Here is a 21,988-nt window from a genome sequence, read left to right as displayed (position 1 = left end):
AGAACTGCTAAATTAATTATAATTATTTACAATCAATTATTCCCACATTTAATGAATAATCAATAAAGCAGACAGATTGACTTCCTTTCTACAGTTTTAATAAAGCTAAGGGCTTACATAAGCATTAAAATATGTAACTAAAGAGAAATTTCGCTATTTTTCTTGATTGGCGAGCAAGCTGTTACGGAATTTGAAACCAAATTTAAATCAGAATTTTATTGAAGATTAATTCGGTTTTAGATACATACATTTAAAAGTATGAAATTTATTAGGCCGTCGTATTAAATCTTCTATTTTCATTATTTTACTATCCTAAGTACCTAATACCGTACTGTAATAATTTATAAAGGATAATTAATACAGGTTTATTTGTAATAATCTATGTATGTATGTCACTTTATTTCAAACTTACTCCTGTCATATTACTTACTATAATTTGTAATTTTTATATCTAAGAAGAAGACAAGAAGACATTTTACGTAAGATTTCAAGTTGTATGAAGTAATGAATATGAAGTAAAATAAGTATCCTTCATATAATTCATAATTTCACAGAAAATACTACAAATTCACTTAATTTTGAACTTTTACTATTTCAATTTGCATGTCTGCTCTCCCTCTCCTATGTATATTTTGCCATTCTATACTGTTATCGAGGATGAGATAATTGCCTCACATATGTAACTTTAATAATTGCTCCTTTGTCGAGAGCGCGCTAATCCTTCGGCCCTGATTGTAGCTAGATAGTGGCCATTATGACCAAGCAGATGCCTGAATAATTCTGATCTAAATTGGCTTCCAACCTCGCAATCTCTTACCTAACCTTCAATCCCTGCAAAGGTCAGAATTGCGTTACCAATTTCGCACTTTAGGTACATTCCCTTGCCTTTACTGGCTTGACTTGTCACTGTCAGTAATCTGTAGTTTCAGATAAATGCATTTTTAAGACAGTTGCTCAAAAAGGAAACAGATTAGAAGAGAGTATTAGCAACATTTTGGGGTTGACCTGATTTCCATTTTGCCCTTACAGATTGACCAAACTACGAGTAGGCACTTTAATTACTTAGTTATTCAATTAAACTTTCTGACAAAACTTTGAAAACGTAAGCTGTGCAACCGTTATTATGAAGCGGACTAAGTTTCCGTCTTGCCCTCTTCTGTCCTATTTTTAATGTTTTACGTGACAAACTGTTGTTCATTGTTTATAAAATGTAGTACCTACAACCCATTTCTTAATATAATTAAATTAAATCGAGTAAAAGGTTTCCAAATATGATTTTACCGTAACTACAAATTGGATTGGCAATTATTGTGAAACAGAAGGTCTACAGACTGAGTGAATGAAATTTAAGATCTGTCTTATCTTAAAAACTAAAATCTTGAATGGCTGGCCAACTTACCAAAAATGCTGCTTTTTGATATCAATTTCGTCTACAAAAAGCAAAGAAAATCATTCAAATTAGAATAGAATAACTACATAGAATAGACTAATTTATTCGCAAGAATAATTAGATTTTTTAGATTTTATTAAATAAAATTTTCCAGAATGCGCTATTTGGACGACTTAACGAGATTAAAGCATTTTGAACTTTTGTAGTTAATATTTCCAAAGTTATTACCCAAATTAGAAAAACACTCTTAGCAACCTTAAAATTATTTTTAAGGATGTTACAGAGTGGTGCCACAGAAATACTAATATGAAAAACTATTTTTCGTTAAGACTGGGTCCAGAGGCTTCAGTAGTTCAGTTGGGAATTCAGTAAGACAACAATACTAAAATATTCCTATAGAAATCTATTGGTTTATTCGAACACACAATTCCCCTAATGAGCCACAACGGGCGTCACTGGACGTTTGACCCAGTCTTAAGTACTTGGTCGTCTCATTTTGGCGCGGCATGAGCAGTTTATTTCTATTTAGGTACATTAGAGGTAGAACTAATGAATTCAAGGTAACTAGGCGAGTAAGCGTCGTATGTAAATACTCATTATCCACGAGCGAGCAGAGCCGTCTCAAGGCGATAGGCCGACGTTGATAGGGTTGTCACTAAACATGATTAAAATATTCATGTAATTTTCATGCCGTAATTTTCATGCCGTTTACGAGTAGCTTGTTAAAGCTTCTTTTTATTATGGCACATAAGTAGTCAGGATGTTTAAAATCTTATTGTAAAGTATAATTATAAAAAAATCTTATAAGTTTAAGATACTCGCAATTTAATAATAAATATATACCTACAGATGATTTTTTTGTTAATATTGTCATTATTCTACTTATAATTATGGTAGGTATTAATTTAAAATACTCGTACACTGTTTTTTGGATCCGTTAATTTAAGGGGATTCATTAGGAATATGCGGTTTAATTTATAACGGAATGTATAATAATAAATAAATATGGTCGTGCCACGCTCTATTGGGATCGATCTATCATCACTGACAGGACTATCGTAGCCAATAAGCCTGACATTGTGATAATAGATCGATCGCAACGTCGGGCCGTGCTCGTTGACATCACCATCCACCATAATGAGAATCTCGTGAAAGCCGAGAAGGACAAGTCCAGTAAGTACCTAGACTTGGCTCACGAGATAACCGCCATGTGGGATGTTGATTCGACGATCATTGTCCCGATAGTCGTTTCAGTAAACGGTCTAATAGCGAAGAGTCTCGACCAACACCTTGAGAGACTCTCGCTAGGTGGTTGGATCAAGGGTCAGATGCAGAAGGCGGTGATCTTGGACACGGCGCGGCGCGGATAGTCCGCCGGTTCCTCTCTCTGCAGCCCTGACCACCGGTAGCTTGGGCCTTGCCCCGCTGCTGACGGCACCCTAGGTTAGGTTTTTTATAATGTGTTTATATTATTTTTTATTGTTTTGTAAGTGTTTTTATATTTTACTTTTATATTCATATTATAAATAACCTAACTTAAGATGAGAAATAAATAAAGAGAATAATAAATATTATAGGACGTTTTCTTCACATGCCTTATAATATTTACATGCAATATAAAAGTAGTGTCTTGAGTTCTGTAGAATTACTTACTACATTTTTCAACCGATAATTGCTGATACATGCATTCGATAAGAACTAATTAGCTTATCTTGCTTAGATCTAGTTCCAAATAAATATTTATACTCACAAAGTAAATAAATAAAGGTTTACTTTAGTGGGGTGGATATTACATAATACAACAGTTGAAATAACTTAGGATGTCCATCACTACACCTTATAAAACACGCCGCGTTTGTCTGTTTATATGTTCGTGATAAACTCAAAAACTACTGAACGAATTTCCTGTGGTTTTAACCTATTAATAGAGTAATTCTTGAGGAAGGTTTAGGTGTATAGTTTGGTTTTTTGTAACCCGTGCGAAACCGGGGCGGGTCGCTAGTTGTTAAATAAAACCTGAAGATAAATTCAATATGAAACTGATATTTCGAGTTTGTTGTTCTTTAGTTTTTAGATCACTCATTACCTGATAGTGTAGGTACTTACTAGAAATGGCGAATGAATAAAATTGTCTTAGTATCATCATCATTTTTAATTATTTCTTTCAGTTAATTATAATAGAGGAACATTTAATTATTTTGAAAAACATTTTGTATAAAAATTACATAAACTAATTACTGGTGCGATTTAGTTTTATTCAATGTATGTACTTAGCTGAATGCCGAAGTTAACGGAAAATAAAAATAAAAACTCCCTGTATTTACTATTACGTGGAAACCCTACTTAGGTTTTGCCTTTATTACTCTACTGTTTACTGAGGTGTCGTTAATTTACCAGAATTCTCATCGACTCTATACATTAAAATCACGTTTCATTAGAATTAGACAATTAATTAAATTCAATTAGGTAATGTTTATTATGAAAATTACCTTTACTTGAATAAGAATACTTACATAGTTATAAGAAAGTCAAAATATTAAACAAATCCGTCATAAAATTAGATAATGTATAGATAATACGCTATTGAGAAGAAGCTAGTAAGTGTTAGGCTATTTGGCGTATGTTATAAAGTATATTTAGGTACCTACCTAATAATGCTTTTTTCATCACACTCGCTCAGTAAATGTGGAATTGCACGCAGGTTTAGCGGGAGTTATAGAAAAAGCGTTCTCCCTAGGGAGTTATGAAGTTTCTAGTGCCATAGTTAACAGTTTTTTGTCTTTATACTTAATTTTTGTATCGCAAGTGTGATGAAAAACATTGTGTGTAACTCGGGGCGTAATAATATTGCAAACTCGAGTCTATAAATCGCTCCGGCAAGCCGTCGCGATTTAACTTACTCTCGTTTGCAATATCCATGCACCCATGTTGCACAATGTACTATAGTTGTCAAGCGGACCTCAGGCTCCCATGAGCCGTGGCAAAATGCCGGGATAACGCGAGGAAGAAAAGGAGGTAATGCTGCAAATTATTACTTACATTTAAGGACATCAACATCATATTACAATCAGTTAAGAAATTTAGTATGCGGTAAATGGAATCTGTAAGTGTAAGTGTAAGATTACCTACAGTACAGATCATTATTTTTACTTTTAGAAACCCGGAATTACCTCAACCGTCTTAAAAAAACGCTTTTACAGAACAACTTGCCCCTTATTTGGAACCTACGCACTCTTATCTCAAGATTTCTACCTTTGGACAGTTTGGACTTCCTTGAATTTTAGAATATTCTTTCTATTATTAATAGTAAGTGTAACTGTTTACAAATATTTAGTTTAGAAAAAGAAGGGCAAGTTATCTTCGGCTTGCCTACGAGTATTTTAGATACACCGCCACTAAAGAATAGTGACTGAGAATTCTACAGATTTCTAAGAGCGGTTTCGCACTACGTCCGATGAAAATATGGTCCGTAGTAGCTGTAGAACTATTTCTATGGTAAGTTACGCACCGCACACGTTGAATGACGGAAAGAAATCGGATGACGGAGATCGGATCTAGTGCGTAACTTACCATAGAAATAGTTCTACGGCTACTACGGAACATATTTTCACGGGTTCGGATCGGATTCGGATCGGACGTAGTGCGAAACCACTCTAAAAGTATGGTTTAAATAAGAACAACGAAATAAGTGGATAATTGTTGTAAGAACAATCAACAAGCAAATGTTAATTTTAAGCTAAAAACAACAATGTTATTGTAATTTTTTACCAATATTACGAGGAACGAGAACGTCGAGGATTGTCTAACTAAGGTAACATAATATCATCAGATTTCATTGAAATTGTTACGATTTTAATTAACTTCTCGCTTTACAGTTGTAACAAAATATTGAAAATATGCCTATAATTGCAACCGCTATATTGCGATGTCGTCGTACATAGACGGTCCCAATTGAGAATTTTTTTATTTGGTGGAGTCTCAAACATTCCCACTAAATATTTAAATTATGTACATATGTATATGAATCAGAGGCTTTCTAAATCTAAAGAATGTAAGAATAACTCTAAGAAAGAATGTCGATTTTTTAGTCATTATAGGTTAGTTAATTACGTAATTATTCAAAATCGTCTTTATTTACGAAACAAAAAAAAATAAACGAGCCTGTTCCCTTTTCATCTTTCACGGTAGGTGCGGACCTGCCGCGCTAACAGGATTAGGAGGAAAAAAATATTGACGCAATTTAAACATTCTTGTTAAATTTTAGGCAGCATTTTGCAATATGTTTTTATTTTATTAGAAGCGCCTAATATTAAACTTAAAAATTATAGAAAAAATATGGAATGTTGTTTTCTACGAGACGAGTGAAAATGATACTTGCGATGATAATATGACATAACGTCAAAAAAAGTTATTTAGTACATTTTAGTAAAACTGTATAATTACGGCCTATTAATTTTACCACAATAAAATTATTAATTATAACAGCAGAAGTTATCCTTCCATATCATAATCTTACGCTGCACGTGTAAAAAAAAATTTCTTCTACATTGAAAGTGTTGAAAAATTCATCCTATTCCACCCTTATTTTATAAATTGGTACAGTAAGACAAACTATACTATCGGCCCGATTCGAACTTTACGGTACGTCAATTGATAGATCTAGAAACGATAAACATTTTTCAAACAAAAACGTCACTTTTGACACTGACACATCTAATCCATATCGTTTCTAGATCTATTAAGACGTTTTTGGTTGAAGAAATGTCACATCTGACACTGACAGATCGGTATCGTATCGCTGTTAGAAGCATTGTTCGGATTGGGCCGGTAGACTTGTTTATATGTTTATGCATGTCGTATGTTTGTGGTTTTGTTTGTTTGCTTTAGACTCTATCGCCCATGACAAACCAAGGGCCCGATTCGGACTTTAAGATAAGTCAATTAATAGATCTATAAACATTATGGATTAGATGTGTCAGTGTCAAAAGTGACGTTTTTGTTTGACAAACCAACGGCCCGATTCGGACTTTAAGATAAGTCAATTAATAGATCTAGAAACGATATGGATTAGATGTGTCAGTGTCAAAAGTGACGTTTTTGTTTGAAGAAACGTAGGCAGCAAGTAGTAGGTCCAAAATGAATGTCCGTCCGTCCGAATGATGGACTACTAATACATTCTGAGACGAATATCATCTAATTTTCATTTTCTTATTGACTGCTATTACATTGCACACTACTGTATGTATTATATTCAAGTATAATTACTAACTTACTTTCCTATATACACAAAACATGCTCTGTATAGTCGCGAGTTTCGGGACAATTTAATCAAGCAAGAGTAAACCAAGTAGAATTAATGTACCTCGACAACAAATCATAAATTAATGAAAACAAATTGTGTCGACTTTGTCTCGAGTCGCTGGTAACGAACCGACTAAATTCAACAACAGCTATGTTTGGGCGAATTATGAAATCGTATCGTAAAGTTTTCTATTATGTAGGTACGAGGAAGAAAGAGTTTATTAATTTTAAGCAGAAATAAACCAGATGAAAAAAATGGCCAAGAGTATTAGTAGTAGGCACATAGGATCGCTACCTGTCATTAAATTTGGCCCTCTAAATTCCGGTGTCTGACGTCCTACCGCGAAACCCGAAAATCGAAGTTTCGTTATCTGCTTCTTTATCACTGGAATATGCAAGAGTGATTAAGAGGCAAATAATGAAAAATTCCGATTTTCCTTTTTCCAGAGGTATGAACACTTTCAGAGTCGATAACTTTAAAACTAATGAACTGCACTTTCTCGTGATAGTTTTTAATTTTAAATTCGTCTGTGACCACTTCTACCAGGATCCTATTGACCACTATTTACTTGGCCGGGTGGAGTCACACAAGTCGTAATTATATTTAGCGTTACAGTTTTTTGTGCTTAGGGTATCAGAACTAAGCTGCGTACTGAGCGGCTCACATAGCAAAACTATACGGGACTTTTCGTGACTATGAAATTCTAAAATATAATTCACTTTACCTATAACCTTTTTATACAGCTAATTTTACACTTAACGCTATTTAACTCCCACAAACTCGGCGCAGTAATGTGGAAAGTTGGAGCAATTAATTTAATTTGTATCCTTAATAAACACTTCTTTTATAAATCGTTTCCATTAGCAACGCAGGAAATCTTATTCACGATAAGTATGAATCAATGCTTAATTGGATTATCTAATTGATCTCAACTCTCGGTAAGCGTGTTATCTTAATTCGACCGCTGTAGTAAAGTCGTTAATAGGTTAAATACCGTCATTTTAGGAGCAAAGAAGTTGTATCTCTTACTCATTGTTTGAAACTCTCACCGCCACTTAATTAAAGCTTTATCGAATTTCCCAAAGTCTATTGGTAAGGGAAAAGGAATTACAATGCTAATGGAGTCTTTGCCTTACAGCCAACTTCAATTTCTTCCTTGATGATATTTCCAAATGAATCTGATGGAGGTTTCTCTTATCGCCGTGATTTTGGAAGGCTAATCAACAGGGTAACCTTTTTAAATGCTTTGTTAGCGCCCCAGGCCCCGTGACTGGAATTATAAATCATTTGTTTATCTAAAAATTTACTTAACCGTTTTCGTAAGATAATGACGGAAATGAGTTACATCGCGTAAATTACTTATGTCAAGCAACTATACAGTGTGTAAGTCTAATACGGGCGATAAATTAAATCGGACATAGTATTCATTAGTGTAATCATGAAGTAAAAGGTTTTTTTAAGTTGCAGTTCATTACGAGCCCATAATTAATTTTTTAAAAATTTCTCAGCAGCAATGTACTGTAAACATGGTTGCGGTACCGAAATGTCAAATGTTTATTAGCAATACAACAATAGCATTTACAAACTTACCTATCTGGAGGAACATTCACAATACATGTTAGCATTACACTGCGTTTAATGTTTTGTAGTTATTTTGGTAGATTAAAGTACTACTAGGCGTGTTAAAAGATATTAAATCTTATTTATTTATCATGTTTATCAACAAGAAACTGACTTCATTTTAATCAGTCACGATAACAGCACTTGACGTGATTATTTCTAATCTGAGCAATAGACAAGCACCTTTGATAGCACACCTTTTTTGGAAATTAATTTAATATCAGTATCTCATAAGAGTCATAAGTGATTATTGTGTATTCATTTCGTATTTAATTTGCCTGATTTTTTATACCAGGATGGCGGAAAATAAGCATACGGCCCGCCTAATAGTTGTACAGTTATTACCAAAATTATTTCGAGAATTAACTAAACCGTCTAAACACCACAAAACTTGGTACATTGTGTGAAAACGTGGCAAACTCTTTGGTGGAATTGCAAGTTTCTTATTTTATTTCAACTCTGATTTGACAATGTCAGTCTTTCGATTCAAAAGTAATCGTATGTTATAAAAATGCCTCGTTTAACAACTTTTACTGCTCCTGAATTAATGGACATGATTTTAATTTACGGTGAAACACTACAAAATGGTCATCGAGCGCTAGCTGTGTACAGAGAGCGATTCCCTCGTCGGGTTGTACCAAGAAACGCTCGAGTAATTGTAAACGCGATACAGCGAGCTCGCGAAGGATTGCCCGTAACTGGAAGGGTGGAGGGAGCAGCTATTCACGATGAGCTTCCAGTTCCATTGCAAAACCGAATCCTTCGCCATTTTGCACTTAATCCTGAAAGTAGTACAAGGGATGCAGGAAGACGATTTAATACGAGTTGTTATTTTATGGAGTCAATCAAACGTCGTTGCGAAACCTGTTCTGAAATACAAGGAAGGCACATCGAGAATAGGTATTTGCGGCGAAACCGGCAAAACTAAACTCAGGTTTCTCAGAATTTGTATTGTTGTAAATTGTGTTTTTTAGTTTTCTTTTTTAGTTGGTTTTCTTTAGAAGTATTTCAGCAACTTCAGTACATTTCAGTAGTAATTTCAATGGGTCGTTATTAAAATAAATGATTGCTTTAATAAGATTTTTTGATGTAATTTGATTTTAAACTAGGTAGTCATTTCGTCAGATAAAAAACATCATACTTATTTATTATTTACCCACTCATGACAGTTAATGACATTACATACGCAATAGGAGTTTTTGAAAGTAACTGTCAACGAGCGCTTAACGTGAGTGTGTTTGCATTACATTGCGGGCTGAACTATTTTGTATGGACAAAATTATTGTTGCAACTTTAAGTAAATGTTATCTAATTACCTTTACTTTGTCCTATACTAACCACCGTTAAGAGATTCGCCCGTATTAGACTTACACACTGTATATGTCATAAAAAATAATAACAACAGGTATATATATATATGTATGTGTAGGTATATAAACAAATCAAGTTCCTCGCTCAGTTTTACTCCATAGAAAAATTACTTGTTGGAATTAGAACGGAGGCCCGTTTCGTCACAGCTTAAATATTACTTGTAATTCAAGTATAACCCCCTTATTCATAAAACTTTACAATCCTCAATTAGTTAATTTATTTTTTATACCTACGTTTATTATACATACATAAGTCAAACTGGCAGATTAAGACAAATAATTATCTAATTGAGTGTAGCACGTTTATGAATAACGCCATAAATAATTGTACATATATGTAAAAAGTTAAAAAGAGGAGAAATGAGTCCCTTTGTTAACAATTAACTTTATACTAAATACGACATAAAATAACTGCGATAGTATTTGTTATTTGTACTATAGGTTAAATTATAAAATATCTTCACAAACAGATCACTTGTTTGTTACAGAGCTTTCCTAAGGATCTTATGCGTGTGTTGCCCGCGCAAGCTACGACGGAAGTACCAGCCCCAACTGCGCTCCAAACAGTCACAGGTACAAACCCTTCTTATTACTTCACACCTATTTGTTCATTTTGAAAATATAACCTATACAACCAGGAGCAATATAAACAGGCCAATTTGTGTGAAAACTTTAATAATACGTTATTAAAAGTCAGTAAATAAATATTAGATTTCTCGAGTTCCAGACGTACCTACAGAACCTTATTATTCACACGCTCAAAATACAATTTTGAATGTGTACAAAATATTGTACATTTATCCTCATGACGACAAACAAGTTCCCTTTTATTACATACAAGCCAATAAAATCTAATCGTGGATTATGTGATCAAGCGGTAATAATAAACCAAGCATATCATGGTCCTTGGTGTATGTTTAAAGTGTTCATAGAGTTTATGTTTAAATATATGTTATATGTTTGTATATATGTTATTTTAAATTCTACAATGCAATATAAAGTAGGTACGTTATTTATTCTTCGATGGAAGTGATCAGTCAACTGGGTACGCAGATTAAACGCTAATCCGATTTCAGTATTGCATTTTTAACATCGATTGACATCTAGTAAGTTCAAGGTACTTAGTATTAAAATTTTCATTAATAGGTATCCTATTTTGCTTCCAGTTTTCTCAATAGTTTTGATTGCAACTGTAACGCACAATTATTCTGAAAATTAATTACTAAAAACCAGACGGTAAAAGTTCTTACAAAATTATTGAAAATCTCTCTAATAAAATGAAATTCATTTTTAGAAGACTTGACGAACAAACGTTAGAAATATGTTCAGTATAGTATGATTGAAGTACACCGAAATAAGGCAATTTGACTTTATTCTTTGGATCTGGGTGCTAATTTGGATCTATTAGAGATTGTTTGAAGTGGCATATAACGGTTCATACAATATTCCCACTCCAGAAACGACTGCTGCCACTGTCGAAGATAGGCATACGAGTATGCTTAATCAACTTTCCGATAAGTTGCAAATTCATATGCTTTTTACTTGAATTTTATTGTTTTACTTTCAGTTCCGCTCGACTCGTCGCTATTACTCATCGAGCGAACTAACCGGGATTCAGCAAATTAGACAAAACTCCTGCGAACAAACTTACATATAGCGACTCGGCTTCACTCTATACAATCTACATTTCTCCTTCAGATTTCCAAGTGCCTTGTTGAGATTTTTTCTATTCTTTGTCTAACTTTGCTTAAATTAGATGTCTATAAAATAATCATTGAAGACAAACAAATAAACTTTACTCAGTAAATGAGTTTTCTGAGAAAAAACTTCATCGTAACAGATGTTGTAGAGGTACGTGTGGACTTTGTATAACTTAACAAGTTGCACTATGTCTTATGACCCAGCATTTATTATATCTTCCGCTGAAATAACATTGGCTTACAGTACATGTAATTTTCGATTCGTATTTACTTTATGTGAAACTGGATAAAATGTAACAGTTTTACATACATTTCACTATAAATATTGTCATTTAATTAAATTTTCGATAAGAATTCAATTCGCAAGCGGATTGTACATTTTACTTAATATTTGAAGTGTAGGATAATATTAATATTAGCAATAGAGAGACGGCATTTTTGACTGCCTACACTTCACAGAAATCTGAAACTGAATCTTTTATACATATATTATGATTATTTCAGAAAGAATATAATAAATGCATGAACTTGCTACAGTGTGTCCCTCGCCTGGCCTGTAAACGTCGTGTTCTTTACCTATATGCACTTGGTTTTTTCAAACTCAACATTCCTCTCTGCAATTCTGTGTTTTCCCACTAAGTCACTGTTTCAAATTGTGATGTACTTATACATACCGTTGTCCTCAGCATCGCATGCTCGTCACGAATTCAACATCAACTAACACTATTTCCTCGAGCAATGTGTTTTTATTTCATCAGTAATCGTAATGTCCTTTGTATTGTTAAGCTTACATTTAAAATTACAATTGGGGAAAGGTTTCTATGGAGCTATTTTTAGAGCTTCCCACCATGTGATAATCTTCCAAATAATACAATAACTTTCGTTCTTTTATCTGATGTTATTTCACAAATGTATACTTACGTCATGAGTGCAACAACAGCAGTACTGCAGTTTTTTTCACTCGTAGTTTAGTTATCAATTAAAAATACCTACTGCTGCCTTTTATGGGTCAGATTACCGAGCGAAATTAGTTGATTTAACCTGTGCGCAGTTAAATCACGGCATTGTGACGCGCCAGTAAGGCCGCAGGTCTTAGGGATCTCGTATCAGTGAATTACGTCACCACAGATTAACGGGCTCATGGCAAACATTTGCCTAGCTTCCTTGCGACTTACATAAATGTTTACCCGAAAGTTCTATAATGCGGACCTGGGTAAAATAAACGACAATTCAATATTTTTAAAGGAAACTATTTCTTTACACTTACAAATAGGTACTTCAACCTAAACATAAAGTACTTCAACCAGAGTGAAGTCAATTGATTAATCAGAGTTCCAACCTTAAACAATTCCCCATATATGTCTCATCAATTTATTATTGTTGTAGATGGCGCTAATTAAATATTATGTTTGCATTTAAGGTTTGTGCGTAAGTATGGAACTGATTTTATATTACTGTAATGTATAACTTCGAAACATATAACTAGACTTTGCTGGTCGCTGTAATAGACACAAACCTGCAATTAATGCCTGAACGTATTTTAGGCATATATTACAATTTAAAAAATCTATATAACAACATAACGTTGTACATTAACATCATGCAACAGGGATGTTGCCTGTATTTAACAGTTATTTACGACACAAGTGCGAAAAATAGGAAATTAGAAAATAGCAAATTACCTATTTTTCTCACGCGTATCGTAAATAAAACCATTACAGTATATCTACACCGGTGTCGTAATTTAGCACCAGTACGTCTACCACCAGTTTTTACATTGACATAACGCTCACGTCTACGTAATTTACTTTCTGTACATCTCGCTTGCACTAATATGCGAGTACGAGCGAGATGCATAGAAAGTAAGTTACGTAGGCGTGAGAGTATATGTCAATGCCAAAACTGATGGTAGACGTACTGATGTAGATACTGTAATAGTATTTCACACCATGCACGAAATAAATCAGCAAATAATTATTAGGAAAACGAAGACGAAGAAGAGAAGGTATTTATTATTATTATTTGTATGTCTTGTCCATATCTCGGGACCATGGGGTTCCGGACCTTTGGGAGGCGTATGTGGGGCCGAAGCCAACAGCGCAGAGGCCCTTTAAGACACTTTAATCTAAAAGCAAGGGATACACGTGGCGGATACCATCACCGAACGCACAATGTGATACATCCGGAGATGGTCCCCGCCAGGTGCAAAGACTATTGCAGTGCAGCACTTTTGTGCTGCGATGGGAACTAAGGTCATGGGCTATAGATTTGATTGTTGGATGGACTGGATAATGGGCTTATTATTATTATTATTATACAATTATAGGCGAGCAGCTATTTAGTTGATGAGCCTATGTCACACAGTGTCCTACTATAATATATAGTTCAAAGTTTGTAAAGTCATATCACATCAATAGTAACATCAGTCTAACTTATTGTTTAAAAGCCACTTGTCCAATCTGTTTTTAAACACATGACCGAAGGAGCAGTCACAACACTATCCGGTAAACGGTTCCAAGCCGCCACGACACGGTTGGACAAGGAATGATATGCAGCTTTAGTAGTAGTGGGAGTGCGAACTATTCTTAGGCTGTTACCTCGGGTCTCGCGGCTGATAGTTCTCATATTGATTATTTCGTGGATGTCGGGAGGTTGTAACAGTGGGTAACAATCTTAAAACACTCGATGAGGTCTCCTCTCGCTCTCCTGGCTTTGAGTGTGGGCAGTTTTAGTACCTTAAAGCCTTTCTTCATAAGGTAGGCGATTCAGCTTAAAAGGAATCTTGGTGGCTCTTCGCTGCGCACTCTCTAGAAGGTCAATGTCTTTGACAAAATAAGGATTCCATACTTGTAAAGCGTATTCAAGCAAGGGGCGGACATATGTTTTGTAAATTTTGATAAAAATTTCAACAGATATGCATTGAAATGAGCGTTTTATAACATACAAGAACGAATTTGCCTTTTTGACACATTTTCTATTTAATAAATCGGACAGAAGTAAAAAAAGAAGGTGACTTGACCGTGACGTCACTTGTGCAGTTTATATTTAAATTAGCCACTATGGAATTTAATGTATTGATAGTTCGAAAAAAACTGATTTGACTAGTAGAAAAGTATTATAGCCTATTAGTGAATCTCGTAATTAACCATACTTTTCATGGGGTCTTTCAACCCTCTCCTTTAGTAAATGTGTTAATGATAATATCTTAAATTAGACGTGCGTGAATCATTTACGAAACAAGACATTTTGCAGATTTATTGCGTATTTGCTCAATATTTTTATATTATTATTATTTCAGTTCGTCACTGACATAAATCATTTACGCAAAGTTAATTTAATTGATAGAATGATCCCAAATAATTCCTTATTTTTGTGTTTTAACTTTGGTTGAATGGCGGGACGACTTAGACGCCTTCATCAGTAACTGGCCGGAAAAAGCACTACAACGGGAGTTGTGGAAGGCATCTCGCCTTTGCCCAGCAGTGGGAGTCTAGGGAATGCAATCTCGCACCAAGATTGGCGATTCGAGATCTCGCACGAAATATCTGAATCGAAATAGGGTGTTTCGAGATCTCGACCGTCACACTTTCGAGATCGAGATTAATCTCGACGAGATCGAGATTTGGCAAAGTAATTAAAAATGTGTTATTTTGAGCAAAAATCTGCAAGAATTCCGTATATACTAGTTATTTAGAGTATACTCTCCTACGTCATGTTTTATTATGAAAATCAACAAATTAATCAAAATTTCATTAAAAACCTACTTTTATTAAAAAAAAAAACAAATAATATGTCTGTAGCTCTAATTTTCATGTAATTATGAAAAAGTGGTATTAATTATTTTTAATTTTACAAAATTGTAAGCAGAGAGGCAATAACATGCTCAGTTGATATTTTTGACAAGCACTCAGCTACTTACAAAAAATGTAGGGTAAGTGAGCAAAAATCATAAATAACTGTGACTGTGACTGGGTACGTTAAGTTCGTCCGATTTTTCCGCACAGAGCGCGCCACAGTGCTTTTATCGTCAGCTAATGCCGGCCGCATACAATAGAACTGCCTGAACAACAAGAACCTAATTCACATGGATCAATCTTTGAATCTCGTTCGAGATCTCGAAAATATTAATCAAGATCTCGACCGAGTTTGCTAAAATCGAGATTTTCTGTCAACGAGATTGAATCTCGAAAATTCGTGCGAGATCTCGCGAGATGTTGAAATTGCGAGATGGACGCTATAAGGCGCTAATTTTAAAAAAATTGTTCATTAACCGATTTTTATCTAAAATCTAGGCAACCATGGACGGGGCCAACTTTTTAATAAGGCAACCTATTACAGTTAGATTATATATAAAATAAGCTTTCATTTGATATACGATGAATTGACAAAAAAAAGTGAAACAAAAAAACTGTCTGCGCGCATTTTTAATAGGCAACCTATTTGCAATGTGTCAATGTGAATATCGATCAATTATTTCGTATCACAAATACATAACAGATGAGGGTATTGATGTATTCCTTATAAGGTATCTTAGACCAGTACTGCACTATATGGCACTAAAGCCTGACCAGTAATATATGATCATTGTCAAGAGGGCGCTATTATTCTCATTTATATGGCAACAGTTCAGTATAATCTGAACAATGTGGATTGGCAACTCGTTATTTTGACTTACATACTTTTACTCACTCTAATCATAATCAGTATCCAAATATTCGGTGTTCGAATTATTTTACTGTCGGTTTTTACCGTATAAAATTCATGTATTTTCTTACGCGTCACACATATGTCAAAATTACCTTACATACATAGGGTCTGCTACATTGTCAATGAATAAAATTGATCGTCTCCAAAGCCCATATCAAAGAGAATAGAGTGTATAGAGAGTTATTGTCATAGTAAATTTTGTAGTCACTGTAAATTTATTGCCATCTATCGACACAAGATTAAAACTAAAAATGAAAATCTTTGTTATGTATTCTATATCTTTGCCCATAGTAAATATTTTTCAAACACATCTTTGTTACTGTACTTAAGTATTTCCTCGCTTATGTATAACATAACACTACAATAACTAAGTCGTAATAACCAGACTATAATGACATTTTGAATTGTTTACCTGTCAGCTCTGATGTTAATTTGGAAATGTTTCGTAGCGAAATAGTTTAATTTCCCGAACGGTTCTTTTCCAGCAGTGTATTATTTACATTATTTACAATGTTTCGCTCTTGATTATGTATAGCTTTGGCCATTTTTTGTCATTTATTATTTAATATTCAACACTTTTGTATTATTCAAGTAAACCGCCACAATGACACTGACAACAGTGACAATCATTAAAATTATTGCCAGTGTAAGAAATTAGTTCCAATGTAATTCCGCAACATGGCGCATGATCATATAGGTATTAATGGTCAGGCTTTAGAAACCCTGGACTTAAATTAAATGTTTGCCGATACTGTCAAATAAAAACACAATCTAACGATTGTATTTCACCCATCATTAAATTTAAAAAACAAAAACTTATCACTATTAGGCATTTCCATTTAAAGTTGTACTCCAACTTTTGCGTTAGAATTAGTAAGGTTAATGTTTTCTACTCAGAACCACAAGCACTTTCCATCCTTACCGAGAAAAAAGGTTCCTAATTTTTTTGTCCATTTTTTAAAATACAGTACACTCGCGTGCAAAAGTATTGCATCACTTTGCATTTTTTCGTCCGCACCCTATATATTTGTAAACTGGTTAATTTCGCTAAATTATTTTAATGTAATCATGTTCCTTGAAGTTTTAGCTTTACGAAAAGTAAAAAGACATGGAAACCGGCCCAGTATTTTTCAAATTATCGGCATTTTCCCGATTTGTGAGCGGTTTTACGTTATCAGGCGCACGAGCTGCGCTACCCTTGACCCCTATAAAACGGGGGGTAGAGAAGGGGTTGTTATCAGTCACTTATCAGAAGTCGATCGTTACATATCTCCGCGTATTTTTCCGTGAAGAAGACCTGGAAAAATGGAAACCACTGAAGCTGAAGTCCGCCAAATCGTCCAGCCCCTGCAAGCGGGGCGTAGCCAACGATCAGTAGCTGCCGAGATGAATTTAAGCCAATCTACAGTTTGCAGAGTTTACCAGAGGTTCCATGGGACTTTATCCTTTACTTCAAGACCAAAAAGCGGCCGCAGAAAGTGTACATCAGAGAGGGGCGACCGCTTCTTTGTCACAAAATCTCTCTTAGATCGACACAAGACAAGCATTGCCATCCAGCAGCGTCTGCGTGAGGTACGAGGAGTGGCTGCCAGTGAGTGGACAATAAGAAGAAGACTTAAGAAAGCGAACTTGACACCCAGGAGGCCCGTAGCGGGCCCCAAATTGCTGGCGCGACACTGTACAGCCTAAAGAGAGTTTGCTGAAAATCACAAGGACTGGACCATTGAGCAATGAACCCCAGTTCTCTTCTTGAAAGAGTGCAGAATGTGCTTGAATGGATGTGACCGAAGAGGAAGAGTCTACAGAAGGCCAGAGGAATAGTTTACTCAATGTTACTTCTCCGAAAGGGTCTCCTATGGCGGTGGATCCGTAATGTTCTGGGGCGGCATTTCCTACGACGGGCGGACAGAGCTGGTTTTTGTGCCTGGTGGGGGCCGTGACAGTGGATTGACCGCTGCCAAGTACATCACTGATATCCTGGAGGAACATGTTGTTCCTTATGCCGGTATTTTTGATGAGGGGTTCATCCTAATGCAGGATAATGTCCCGTGTCATACCGCTAGGGCCACCGCAGCCTACCTTCTCGAAGTGAGCATCCACACCATGGACTGGCCAGCGATGAGTCCTGACCTTAACCCCATTGAACACGTATGGGACTACCTAAAAAGGAGAGTTCGGAAGCGGAATCCTGCCCTAGTCAATGTTGAGGAGCTGAAGGGAGCCTTGCTGGAGGAGTGGGACGCTATTCCTTATCATCACATTAAAAAAATAATTAGGTCTATGAAAAACCGCTTGGTTTGTGAAAGGAGGGCTGTGGGTGGCAATACCAAGTATTAATTTAATACATGGTATTGATATTGTATTAAACAAAATACTTTTATTCTCAAGTTTCCTGATTTATTTTTGGAGCATTATGCGACTACTTTCAGTTTTCTGATTTTTTTTAGTCTTCAGATTAGAAATTTCATTAAATTTACTATTTTTCTAATGCGTTACCTTATAAGCTTTCAGTTGATACCAAAATTTTCAGAATCGGGTATAGAATTACAAAGATATTGGGTGCGGACGAAAAAATGCAAAGTGATGCAATACTTTTGCACGCGAGTGTATATTAATTATTGAGGTTGTTTTTTATTAGCACTCTTATTTAATAACAGTAGATTAATTTTCCAACTCGGTGGTCTGATGCCATACGCGACGCTACGGGCGTCAACATCCAGGGGTCAATACAGCTGGCCCAAGACAGGGGGGTTTGGAGAGCGGTGGTGAAGAACTGCACTCCTGATGGTCACGACCCTCAGCCTTGAGGAACCGACTAAGAAGAAGATTAATTTTATGTATAACCCTTCGTCTGGCAATTTCCTACAGAGGGATTGTCTGTTTGAAATTTAATTAATTGACAAAAAGTTAAAATTCCGATACCTTAAAAATTATGTATTCCATCAGAGATATATGCAATGTTCATATGCTCAAGACTGAAATGCAAATATAATGAATAGCGCCATCTACAATTATATAGAGGTCAAAACTCTTATCTGCTTAAATGTTAATAAAATAATAATTCCTCGACAGTGTATTATAGACGGCGCATGTCGAATATTTTATGTTTAATTTTAATAGTTACCTGCGAATGGTTGTAATATGTTTATGTTATGAGTGTCGCTTTCCAAATTATCTGAATGAAAAGGATTGCGTACCATTCTGAAATATTAATAATTAATTTAGGTCACTGAACGCAATCTAGATAGGACTTCGGGGGCATCATAACTTTGACGATTGATAAACAATGTGTTTTCCGTGTTGCAGTATCCAGTGTCAACAATGATGTACTCGTCGGTGTCGCAGCACGAGATGTGTCGCTTGTGACGGCAGGCGCGCGCGGGCACGTGCCGGCCGCCGCGCGCGCGCTGCTCCTGATGCCGGGACCCGTTGGAGGCGCGCCCGCGCTCCAACAGACGCCACTCGAGGCACTACCCCGACTCATTTCGCATGAGGACTTTGGAACATTCCTTCGATAATCCCATACCGTGCGTGGATCGCCAAGTGTGCCCGGACACTGTGCCCTACTGTCCGGATTCTGAGTCCAGTGAAGTGAGCCTGGAGAGTGACAGTCGCCATCAGTCGTTTAAACGAAACGTGGCTAAGAAAGTCACCTACCAAACCAAAGCAGAAGTAATCTCAAGTTAAAAATATAGTATCGTGATTTGATTGAATGTGAATCCTCTAAATGTGCTTACGCTTTATTTAAAAGGTGATGGATTGTATATTTATTGTAAATATGTCGATCATAAAATACAGCAAGACCAGATTTTATCAATTAGTTACCATCTGCCACTTTTTAAATGACGCTATAGTTTCAAAGATAACTTAGTTGTCTAGTAATAGATGAGAATAATAATTCTATGGTTGTATAACTTTCTAGTCATTCTAAGATCGAATCTTTTGTTCTTGTCGTAAACCTCAACTTTACCTTTACAATTTTATTAAATCCGACGACGTTTGAAACAGATCAATAAGAAATCTATATTGTTTCCGTTAAACTCAACCAAACCTAAATTCGTATGGTATTGTAGTGGTTCACAATAAGAACAGACCAACCGATGTTCATTCGGTAATATGAAATTTCAATCAGGAGCTGTGATTTACTGATTAGCTATGTATATAACACTTCGTGTACATATTGTACTTAATATGTTACTGTATACGTACCTGGACGACTTTTTGTAATATTAACCGTAACCATCGAGTTACCCATCAGTTGAAACCGAAATCAAAGATTCAACCAGCCGGTATAGTACAGTAGGTACTATCTTGTATAATGAAAATCGGGAAGTAATACGCTTTCATATACCTGTACCTACCTAATGTAAATAATCATAAATAAATACATTCCAAATACTCTTATTAGCAATACGTCAATTATTGGATGTTTGTTTACTTAATAATTGTTGTTAACCTCGAAGGTTATGCATATTTATATAACGCATATATTGTAAATAAACATAATGGAGGTCTAATTAATATGTTTTAATAAATATGAAATGTAATTTATGGTTATTTATGGGTCATATATGAAGAGACGCAATTCCTTACTTAGTAATAAAAATGATGTATGTTAATTTGTTTGTAATAAGTATAAATCGAAAGTCATATATGTCATATAATTTACCCAAATAGTAGCATTAATGACCTAAATTTCAAGTTCGTAATATTCTTTTGCTCAAATTATTTCACATTCGAAACACACTTAAATAAAGCAAGGATTTCTTTAAGCAGTCTGCACCAGGTCTGCGCGCACTCAGAACTGGTTTGTTTCTCATTGGCATTTGATCGCGAGCGAGCCTTCGCTTGCAGCAATGTGTAATTATTGAAAGTGTGCCTATAATATAACTACTACAGCCGGCGTATTATGGATGGCTTTATCCATTTTTATCCACGTGATAAAATAACTGTCACTTTTTAACACCGTGGGATAGAAAGTGACGGACACCGTTTTATCACGCTGTCACATAGACAAGAACGACCATCATATCCGCACAGATCTCGATGTCACAATTAGCTACATGCATGATTGTTTTTTTTTTTAATTTTTTCAATTGAATTTATTTATTTTGCTAGAACATGTACACAGTTGTCATGGTACATGTCACTGGGGTTTGTATGTATGGTCTACCACAATTTGGTAGAAGGTTTGGAAGCATTGAGTTAATATTATATAATACATATAGAGAAGCCACACCAAACAATGGAATTGTTGCAATCACAAGGTGAAAAATAAATAAAGAAATTTTTATAGAGGTGTACACTAAACACACGAGACCAAAACGTCGTGAGCGCCGTAAAATTCATGGAGCCTACGAGTTTCAGTAGCGAGATTCACACTCCGCCTCTATGGTTTGATGTCAAAACAACATAAACACATGGCGCAAAATACTAGTTCTCTGTGCCGGTTATATACGTTAGTAATAATAGTTCAATGTTTAGAAGATGTTAATCAATTCTACTTCCCATGAGATTCAAATGTGTCTAATATACTTGTTTTTCGTTGTGCTCAAGAAATTTCCAATTTGCGAAAATAAATGTGGCGAGTGCGAGTAATATTATAACGCCCCATATAAAAAAAGAACGGCCTGTGACACAGACAGGCCGCACGGCTGCGCCAAAATGTATGAAAAGATGAATGAAAAATAAGATTTCGTTAATTACGCCGTAAAAAATATGTCTATGTATTATAATGTAATAAAAGTGTTTACTATATCTACATTTCGCAATAAAAATATATGTAAAATTTTACGTTTTTAAACTCGAACAGGTATCTTTACAAAATGTTATACAAACAACATCAAAGCATTCATTACATGTTGTTATATTGTGTAACTTGAACAAACATTATAAAATA

General features: G+C 35.1%; 1 protein-coding gene across 2 annotated transcripts in view; it reads left to right on the top strand.

The window, feature by feature from the left end:
- LOC134795476 (dopamine receptor 2) overlaps positions 1–21,223 on the top strand; it is an 82,914-nt gene extending 61,691 nt beyond the window's left edge. Inside the window, exons 2-4 of one of the 2 annotated variants that reach the window (XR_010144818.1) lie at positions 10,171–10,255; positions 11,250–11,533; positions 19,396–21,223. Coding sequence is in view for 1 of the 2 variants with exons in the window: in XM_063767332.1 (XP_063623402.1) it covers positions 10,171–10,255; positions 11,250–11,339 (175 nt within the window). In the remaining variant the exon portion in view is untranslated. Of the gene's footprint in view, positions 1–10,170; positions 10,256–11,249; positions 11,692–19,395 lie in introns of those variants that run through there. The other variant, XM_063767332.1, reaches the window with a different exon arrangement.
- The last annotated feature ends 765 nt before the right edge of the window (positions 21,224–21,988 follow it).

The sequence above is a fragment of the Cydia splendana genome, chromosome 1 (genome assembly GCF_910591565.1).
Source record: "Cydia splendana chromosome 1, ilCydSple1.2, whole genome shotgun sequence".
NCBI classification, from domain to species: domain Eukaryota; kingdom Metazoa; phylum Arthropoda; class Insecta; order Lepidoptera; family Tortricidae; genus Cydia; species Cydia splendana.
This window is presented reverse-complemented; position numbering and strand designations above follow the sequence as displayed.